Genomic DNA, 11,651 nt, shown 5'->3' on the forward strand with positions numbered 1-11,651 from the left:
CACGCATTTGATGATTTGGGGGTCCACACACACATTTGATGATCTGGGGGTCCACACACACACACACACACACACACACACACACACACACATATTTGATGATCTGGGGGTCCACACACACACATTTGATGATCTAGGGGTCCACACAAACACGCATTTGATGATTTTGGGGTCCACACACACATTTGATGATCTGGGGGTCCACACACACACACACATTTTTGATGATCTGGGGGTCCACACACACACACACACACAAACACGCATTTGATGATCTGGGGGTCCACACACACACACACACACACACACACACACATATTTGATGATCTGGGGGTCCACCCACACACACACACACATACACATTTGATGATCTGGGGGTCCACACACAAACACACACACACACACACACACACACACACATATTTGATGATCTGGGGGTCCACACACACACATTTGATGATCTAGGGGTCCACACACACACGCATTTGATGATTTGGGGGTCCACACACACATTTGATGATCTGGGGGTCCACACACACACATTTGATGATCTGGGGGTCCACACACACACACACACACACACATTTTTGATGATCTGGGGGTCCACACACACACACACACACAAACACGCATTTGATGATCTGGGGGTCCACACACACACACACACACACACACACATATTTGATGATCTGGGGGTCCACCCACACACACACACACATACACATTTGATGATCTGGGGGTCCACACACAAACACACACACACACACACACACACACACACATATTTGATGATCTGGGGGTCCACACACACACATTTGATGATCTAGGGGTCCACACACACACGCATTTGATGATTTGGGGGTCCACACACACATTTGATGATCTGGGGGTCCACACACACACATTTGATGATCTGGGGGTCCACACACACACACACACACATTTTTGATGATCTGGGGGTCCACACACACACACACACATACACATTTGATGATCTGGGGGTCCACACACAAACACACACACACACACACACACACACACACACACACACATATTTGATGATCTGGGGGTCCACACACACACATTTGATGATCTAGGGGTCCACACACACACGCATTTGATGATTTGGGGGTCCACACACACATTTGATGATCTGGGGGTCCACACACACACATTTGATGATCTGGGGGTCCACACACACACACACACACATTTTTGATGATCTGGGGGTCCACACACACACACACACATACACATTTGATGATCTGGGGGTCCACACACAAACACACACACACACACACACACACACACACACACACACATATTTGATGATCTGGGGGTCCACACACACACATTTGATGATCTAGGGGTCCACACACACACACACACATACACATTTGATGATCTGGGGGTCCACACACAAACACACACACACACACACACACACACACACACACACACACACATATTTGATGATCTGGGGGTCCACACACACACATTTGATGATCTAGGGGTCCACACACACACGCATTTGATGATTTGGGGGTCCACACACACATTTGATGATCTGGGGGTCCACACACACACATTTGATGATCTGGGGGTCCACACACACACACACACACATTTTTGATGATCTGGGGGTCCACACACACACACACACATACACATTTGATGATCTGGGGGTCCACACACAAACACACACACACACACACACACACACACACACACACACATATTTGATGATCTGGGGGTCCACACACACACATTTGATGATCTAGGGGTCCACACACACACGCATTTGATGATTTGGGGGTCCACACACACATTTGATGATCTGGGGGTCCACACACACACATTTGATGATCTGGGGGTCCACACACACACACACACACATTTTTGATGATCTGGGGGTCCACACACACACACACACATACACATTTGATGATCTGGGGGTCCACACACAAACACACACACACACACACACACACACACACACACACACACATATTTGATGATCTGGGGGTCCACACACACACATTTGATGATCTAGGGGTCCACACACACATGCATTTGATGATTTGGGGGTCCACACACACATTTGATGATCTAGGGGTCCACACACACACGCATTTGATGATTTGGGGGTCCACACACACATTTGATGATCTGGCGGTCCACACACACACACACACACACACACACACACACACACACATATTTGATGATCTGGGGGTCCACACACACACATTTGATGATCTAGGGGTCCACACACACACGCATTTGATGATTTTGGGGTCCACACACACATTTGATGATCTGGGGGTCCACACACACACACACACACACACACACACACACACACACACATATTTGATGATCTGGGGGTCCACACACACACATTTGATGATCTAGGGGTCCACACACACACGCATTTGATGATTTTGGGGTCCACACACACATTTTTGATGATCTGGGGGTCCACACACACACACACACACAAACACGCATTTGATGATCTGGGGGTCCACACACACACACACACACACACACACACACATATTTGATGATCTGGGGGTCCACCCACACACACACACACATACACATTTGATGATCTGGGGGTCCACACACAAACACACACACACACACACACACACACACACATATTTGATGATCTGGGGGTCCACACACACACATTTGATGATCTAGGGGTCCACACACACACGCATTTGATGATTTGGGGGTCCACACACACATTTGATGATCTGGGGGTCCACACACACACATTTGATGATCTGGGGGTCCACACACACACACACACACACACATTTTTGATGATCTGGGGGTCCACACACACACACACACACAAACACGCATTTGATGATCTGGGGGTCCACACACACACACACACACACACACACATATTTGATGATCTGGGGGTCCACCCACACACACACACACATACACATTTGATGATCTGGGGGTCCACACACAAACACACACACACACACACACACACACACACATATTTGATGATCTGGGGGTCCACACACACACATTTGATGATCTAGGGGTCCACACACACACGCATTTGATGATTTGGGGGTCCACACACACATTTGATGATCTGGGGGTCCACACACACACATTTGATGATCTGGGGGTCCACACACACACACACACACATTTTTGATGATCTGGGGGTCCACACACACACACACACATACACATTTGATGATCTGGGGGTCCACACACAAACACACACACACACACACACACACACACACACACACACATATTTGATGATCTGGGGGTCCACACACACACATTTGATGATCTAGGGGTCCACACACACACGCATTTGATGATTTGGGGGTCCACACACACATTTGATGATCTGGGGGTCCACACACACACATTTGATGATCTGGGGGTCCACACACACACACACACACATTTTTGATGATCTGGGGGTCCACACACACACACACACATACACATTTGATGATCTGGGGGTCCACACACAAACACACACACACACACACACACACACACACACACACACATATTTGATGATCTGGGGGTCCACACACACACATTTGATGATCTAGGGGTCCACACACACACACACACATACACATTTGATGATCTGGGGGTCCACACACAAACACACACACACACACACACACACACACACACACACACATATTTGATGATCTGGGGGTCCACACACACACATTTGATGATCTAGGGGTCCACACACACACGCATTTGATGATTTGGGGGTCCACACACACATTTGATGATCTGGGGGTCCACACACACACATTTGATGATCTGGGGGTCCACACACACACACACACACATTTTTGATGATCTGGGGGTCCACACACACACACACACATACACATTTGATGATCTGGGGGTCCACACACAAACACACACACACACACACACACACACACACACACACACATATTTGATGATCTGGGGGTCCACACACACACATTTGATGATCTAGGGGTCCACACACACACGCATTTGATGATTTGGGGGTCCACACACACATTTGATGATCTGGGGGTCCACACACACACATTTGATGATCTGGGGGTCCACACACACACACACACACATTTTTGATGATCTGGGGGTCCACACACACACACACACATACACATTTGATGATCTGGGGGTCCACACACAAACACACACACACACACACACACACACACACACACACACACATATTTGATGATCTGGGGGTCCACACACACACATTTGATGATCTAGGGGTCCACACACACATGCATTTGATGATTTGGGGGTCCACACACACATTTGATGATCTAGGGGTCCACACACACACGCATTTGATGATTTGGGGGTCCACACACACATTTGATGATCTGGGGGTCCACACACACACACACACACACACACACACACACACACACATATTTGATGATCTGGGGGTCCACACACACACATTTGATGATCTAGGGGTCCACACACACACGCATTTGATGATTTTGGGGTCCACACACACATTTGATGATCTGGGGGTCCACACACACACACACACACACACACACACACACACACACACATATTTGATGATCTGGGGGTCCACACACACACATTTGATGATCTAGGGGTCCACACACACACGCATTTGATGATTTTGGGGTCCACACACACATTTTTGATGATCTGGGGGTCCACACACACACACACACACACACAAACACGCATTTGATGATCTGGGGGTCCACACACACACACACACACACACACACACACACATATTTGATGATCTGGGGGTCCACCCACACACACACACACACATACACATTTGATGATCTGGGGGTCCACACACAAACACACACACACACACACACACACACATATTTGATGATCTAGGGGTCCACACACACACGCATTTGATGATTCGGGGGTCCACACACACATTTGATGATCTGGGGGTCCACACACACACATTTGATGATCTGGGGGTCCACACACACACACACACACACATTTTTGATGATCTGGGGGTCCACACACACACACACACATACACATTTGATGATCTGGGGGTCCACACACAAACACACACACACACACACACACACACACACACACACACATATTTGATGATCTGGGGGTCCACACACACACATTTGATGATCTAGGGGTCCACACACACACGCATTTGATGATTTGGGGGTCCACACACACATTTGATGATCTGGGGGTCCACCCACACACACACACACACACACATATTTGATGATCTGGGGGTCCACACACACACATTTGATGATCTAGGGGTCCACACACACACGCATTTGATGATTTGGGGGTCCACACACACATTTGATGATCTGGGGGTCCACACACACACATTTGATGATCTGGGGGTCCACACACACACACATTTGATGATTTGGGGGTCCACACACACATTTGATGATCTGGGGGTCCACACACACACATTTGATGATCTGGGGGTCCACACACACACACACACACATTTTTGATGATCTGGGGGTCCACACACACACACACACACACACACACACACATATTTGATGATCTGGGGGTCCACCCACACACACACACACATACACATTTGATGATCTGGGGGTCCACACACAAACACACACACACACACACACACACACACACACACACACACACACATATTTGATGATCTGGGGGTCCACACACACACATTTGATGATCTAGGGGTCCACACACACACACATTTGATGATCTGGGGGTCCACACACACACACACACACGCATTTGATGATTTGGTGGTCCACACACACATTTGATGATCTAGGGGTCCACACACACACGCATTTGATGATTTGGGGGTCCACACACACATTTGATGATCTGGGGGTCCACACACACACACACGCATTTGATGATTTGGTGGTCCACACACACATTTGATGATCTAGGGGTCCACACACACACGCATTTGATGATCTGGGGTCCACACACACACATTTGATGATCTGGGGTCCACACACACACATTTGATGATCTGGGGGTCCACACACACACACACGCATTTGATGATTTGGTGGTCCACACACACATTTGATGATCTAGGGGTCCACACACACACGCATTTGATGATTTGGGGGTCCACACACACATTTGATGATCTGGGGGTCCACACACACACACACGCATTTGATGATTTGGTGGTCCACACACACATTTGATGATCTAGGGGTCCACACACACACGCATTTGATGATCTGGGGTCCACACACACACATTTGATGATCTGGGGTCCACACACACATATTTGATGATCTGGGGTCCACACACACACACACGCATTTGATGATTTGGGGGTCCACACACACATTTGATGATGTGGGGGTCCACACACACACACACACACACACACACACACACACACACACACACATATTTTATGATCTGGGGGTCCACACACACACACACACACACACACACACACACACAGACCAGGATGATTACCGTAGGCGCTGTCTTCTTCTTTGGTGCCATGGACGCTGCCATCAGGGTCCATCAGCAGCTGGTAACCATGGCGACTGCACAGCCGCGTCACAATACCTTTGAGCTGGGGTTCTGCGGAAGGGGGCGGGGTTAATCAACACAGACCCGTCACGTGACGGCACACGACAACACACGCCAAGCATGAGGATGCATGATGAAGCGCCATGCCCCCCCCCCCCCCCCCCCCTCTCGTCCGGATGACGGTGGGGATGATGATGACGTCACACCTGGCGGTCGCCTCCTCTTCCGCTTCTTCCTGGAGCCAAACAACTTGACGCGCGAGAAGACGCTCAGCGTGCTCGTCTCGTGCTCGTTGGCGCCCTTGCTCGGGCTCCCGCCGCGGCACGTGCTCGCCTTCTCGCGTTCGCGCTTCTGGCGGATGAGTGAGCTGGCGATGGCGGCCGCGCGCGACATGACCCCCCCGGAGAGAGAGAGAGAGAGAGAGAGGGGAGAGGAGAGGGGGGGCGTGGGAGAGAGGGGAAGTGGGGAGGGGGGGGGGGGGCGTTCACGTCACGTCACGTCACGTGTCAGCTCCTCAAGTCTTCAAGTCGGCGGAAGTCATCAAATGCGTTCGGTAAAACTGCCCCCCCTCCCCTCCCCCGCCCGACCCCATCCTGCAACCCCCCCTCCCCTCCCCTCCCCTGCCGCCCCTCCCACGCAGCCAAGGCCACGCCCCTCAGCCCGCAGGACGTCCTGATCCACTTCTGCTCCGAATGGCGACTCTACAGCCTCCGAACAGGTGTGTGTGTGTGTGTGTGTGTGTGTGTGTGTGTGTGTGTGTGTTGAGGGATGCTCACTGCAGCTGCGCAAACCCCCCCCCCCCCCCCAAGTTGATGTTTGTCAATGAAACAAAGCACCTTTCATAAAAAACACCCTGCAGACGTCTCTACACGTGTGTGTGTGCGTGTGTGTGTGTGTGTGTGTGTGTGTGTGTGTGTGTGTGTGTGTGTGTGTGTGTGTGAGTGTGTGTGTGTGTGTGTGTGACAAGTAAAGCTGGAGGGGAGGGGAGGGGAGGGGGGGGGGGTGTTGTTTTGGTGCAGAGGTGCTGCAAGAAGCTCACACACGTGCACGCGCACACGCACACATCCTTCATGCATCCATTCATTCATGAATCCATGAACTCATCCATTTATTCATCCATCCACCCATCAAACCATTAATTTATCCACCTGTTCATTCATTCATCCATCATTAATCCATTCATCAATGAATCCATACACGCAGTTATCCACTCATCAATGTGTTATTTAATTCATTCATTCATTCATTCATCCATTTATAGATCATGCAGCCACCCATCCATCCACCTAATAATCCATTCATTCATCCGTTTGTTCAGTAATCCATCCATCATTATTCATCCATCCATTCATCAATTAATCCATCCATGCAGCTATCCATTCATCAATTCGGTATTCCATCCATTCATTCATTCATTCATTTATACATCGATCCATCCATGAATCCATCTATTAACTCATTAATCATGAATCCATCCAGCCATCCAGCCATGATCTATCCACCCCTTAATCTGTTGATTTATCCATCTGTTCATCCGTCCATCTACCCATCCATTCATCTATTCATCCGTCCATCTACCCATCCATTCATCTATTCATCCGTCCATCTACCCATCCATTCATCTATTCATCCGTCCATCTGCCCATCCATTCATCTATTCATCCGTCCATCTGCCCATCCATCCATCTATTCATCCGTCCACCCATTAAGCCATTAATTCATCCATCGTTAATCCCTTCGTCCATTCATGAATTAATCCATCCATGCAGTCATCCATTCATCAATTTCATTCACTCATTCATTCATCCATTTATGGATCAATCCTCCCATCCACCTAATAATCCGTCCGTCCATTCATCCATTAATCCATCCATGCAGCTATTTATTCATCAATTCGTTATACCATTCATACATTCATTCATCCAGTTATACATCAATCCATCCATCCATCCATGAATCCATCTATTAAGCCATTAACCATGAAGCCATCCATTTACTCATCCATCATCTATCCACCCCTTAATCTGTTCATTTATCCATCTGTTCATCCGTCCATCTGCCCATCCATCCATCCATTCATCCATCCACCCACTCATTAAACCATTAATTCATTCATCTGTTCATTCATTCATCCATTCATTCATCGTTAATCCATTCATCAATTAATCCATCCATGCATCAATGTATTTCATTCATTCAGTCATTCATCCATTTATAGATCAATCCATCCACCTAATAATCCGTTCATTCATCCATCTGTTCAGTAATCTATCCGTCATTATTCATACCATGCATGATGATACTATGGATGATGATACCATGTACGATGATACCATGCATGATGATACCATATATGATGATACATGTAAAATGATGATACCATACATGATGATACTATGGATGATGATACCATGCATGATGATACCATGCGTGATGATACCATGTACGATGATACCATGCATGATGATACCATGCGGGATGATACAATGTATGATGATGTCATATATGATGATACCATGTTGGATGATGATACCATGCATGATGATACCATGCATGATGATACCATATATGATGATGCCATGTAGGATGATGATGCCATGCATGATGATACTACGTATGATGATATCATGTAGGATGTTGATACTATGGATGATGATACCAAACATGATGATACCATGTATGATGATGATACCATGCATGATGATACTATGGATGATGATACCATGTACAATGATACCATGCATGATGATACCATATATGATGATAAATGTAAAATGATACCATACATGATGATACTATGGATGATGATACCATGCATGATGATACCATGCGTGATGATACCATGTGTGATGATACCATGTACGATGATACCATGCATGATGATACAATGTATGATGATGTCATATATGATGATACCATGTAGGATGATGATACCATGCATGATGATACCATATATGATGATACCATGTAGGATGATGATGCCATGCATGATGATACTATGTATGATGATATCATGTAGGATGTTGATACTATGGATGATGATACCAAACATGATGATACCATGTATGATGATGATACCAAGCATGATGATGCTATGGATGATGATACCATGTACAATGATACCATGCATGATGATACCATATATGATGATACATGTAGGATGATGATGCCATGTACGATGATACCATGCATGATAATACTATGCACAATGATACCATGCATGATGATACCATGCGTGATGATACAATGTATGATGATGTCATATATGATGATACCATGTAGGATGATAATACCATGCATGATGATAGTATGTATGATGATACCACTGCGATGAGGTGGCGACTTGTCCAGGGTGTAATCCGCCTTCCGCCCGAATGCAGCTGAGATAGGCTCCAGCACCCCAGCAATCCCGAACGGGACAAGCGGTAGAAAATGGATGCATGGATGGATGCATGATGATACCATGTAGGATGATGATACCATGCATGATGATACCATGGAGGATGATGATACTATGTAGGATGATACCATGGATGATGATACCAAACATGATGATACCATGTATGATGATGATACCATGCATGATGATACTATGGATGATGATACCATACATGATAATACCATGCATGATGATACCACGGATGATGATACCATGTAGAATGATGATACCATAGGAAGATGATACCATGCATGATGATACTATGCATGATGATACCATGTAGTATGATGATACCATGCATGATGATACTTTGTATGATGATAACATGTAGGATGATACCATGCATGATGGTAACATGTATGATGATACCATACATGATAATACCATGCATGATGATACCACGGATGATGATACCATGTAGAATGATGATACCATAGGAAGATGATACCATGCATGATGATACTATGAGTGATGATACCATGTAGTATGATGATACCATGCATGATGATACTTTGTATGATGATAACATGTAGGATGATACCATGCATGATGGTAACATGTATGATGATACCATGCATGATAATACCATATATGATACCATGCATGATGATACTATGTATGATGATACCACTGTGATGAGGTGGCAGGTTGTCCAGGGTGTACTCTGTCTTCCGCCCGAATGCAGCTGGGATACACTCCAGCACCCCCGCGACCCGAACGGGACAAGCGGTAGAAAATGGATTGGATGGTTGTAGGATGATGATGCCATGCGTGATGATACTATGGATGATGATACCATGTATGATGATACCAAACATGCTGATAACATGTATGATGATGATACCATGCATGGTGATACTATGGATGATGATACCATGTACGATGATACCATGCATGATGATACCATGTATGATGATACCATGTAGGATGATGATACCATAGATGATGATACCATTCATGATGATACCATGTATGATACTCCATGTAGTATGATGATACCATGCATGATGATACTTTGTATGATGATAACATGTAGGATGATACCATGCATGATGGTAACATGTATGATGATACCATGCATGATAATACCATATATGATACCATGCATGATGATACTATGTATGATGATACCACTGTGATGAGGTGGCAGGTTGTCCAGGGTGTACTCTGTCTTCCGCCCGAATGCAGCTGGGATACACTCCAGCACCCCCGCGACCCGAACGGGACAAGCGGTAGAAAATGGATTGGATGGTTGTAGGATGATGATGCCATGCGTGATGATACTATGGATGATGATACCATGTATGATGATACCAAACATGCTGATAACATGTATGATGATGATACCATGCATGGTGATACTATGGATGATGATACCATGTACGATGATACCATGCATGATGATACCATGTATGATGATACCATGTAGGATGATGATACCATAGATGATGATACCATTCATGATGATACCATGTATGATACTCCATGTAGGATGATGATACCATGCATGATGATAGCATGTAGGATGTTGATACTATGGATGGTAATACCAAACATGATGATACCATGCATGACAATACTATGGATGATGATACCATGTACCACTCTACCAACCGAGCTATAC

At 46.3% G+C, this 11,651-nt stretch overlaps 1 protein-coding gene across 1 annotated transcript in view; it reads right to left on the reverse strand.

Annotated features, from left to right (window-relative positions):
* The window catches only part of LOC133607885 (fibroblast growth factor 13-like), a 14,898-nt gene extending 7,915 nt beyond the window's left edge, over positions 1-6,983 (reverse strand). The window contains exons 1-2 of the mRNA XM_061962934.2: positions 6,795-6,983; positions 6,529-6,639 (exon numbers count right to left, since the gene is read on the reverse strand). Of these exons, the coding sequence (XP_061818918.1) occupies positions 6,529-6,639; positions 6,795-6,981 (298 nt within the window). The 5' untranslated portion in view covers positions 6,982-6,983. The remainder of the gene's footprint in view (positions 1-6,528; positions 6,640-6,794) is intronic.
* Positions 6,984-11,651: the final 4,668 nt, after the last annotated feature.

This window comes from Nerophis lumbriciformis, linkage group LG09 (assembly GCF_033978685.3).
Source record: "Nerophis lumbriciformis linkage group LG09, RoL_Nlum_v2.1, whole genome shotgun sequence".
Classification (NCBI taxonomy): domain Eukaryota; kingdom Metazoa; phylum Chordata; class Actinopteri; order Syngnathiformes; family Syngnathidae; genus Nerophis; species Nerophis lumbriciformis.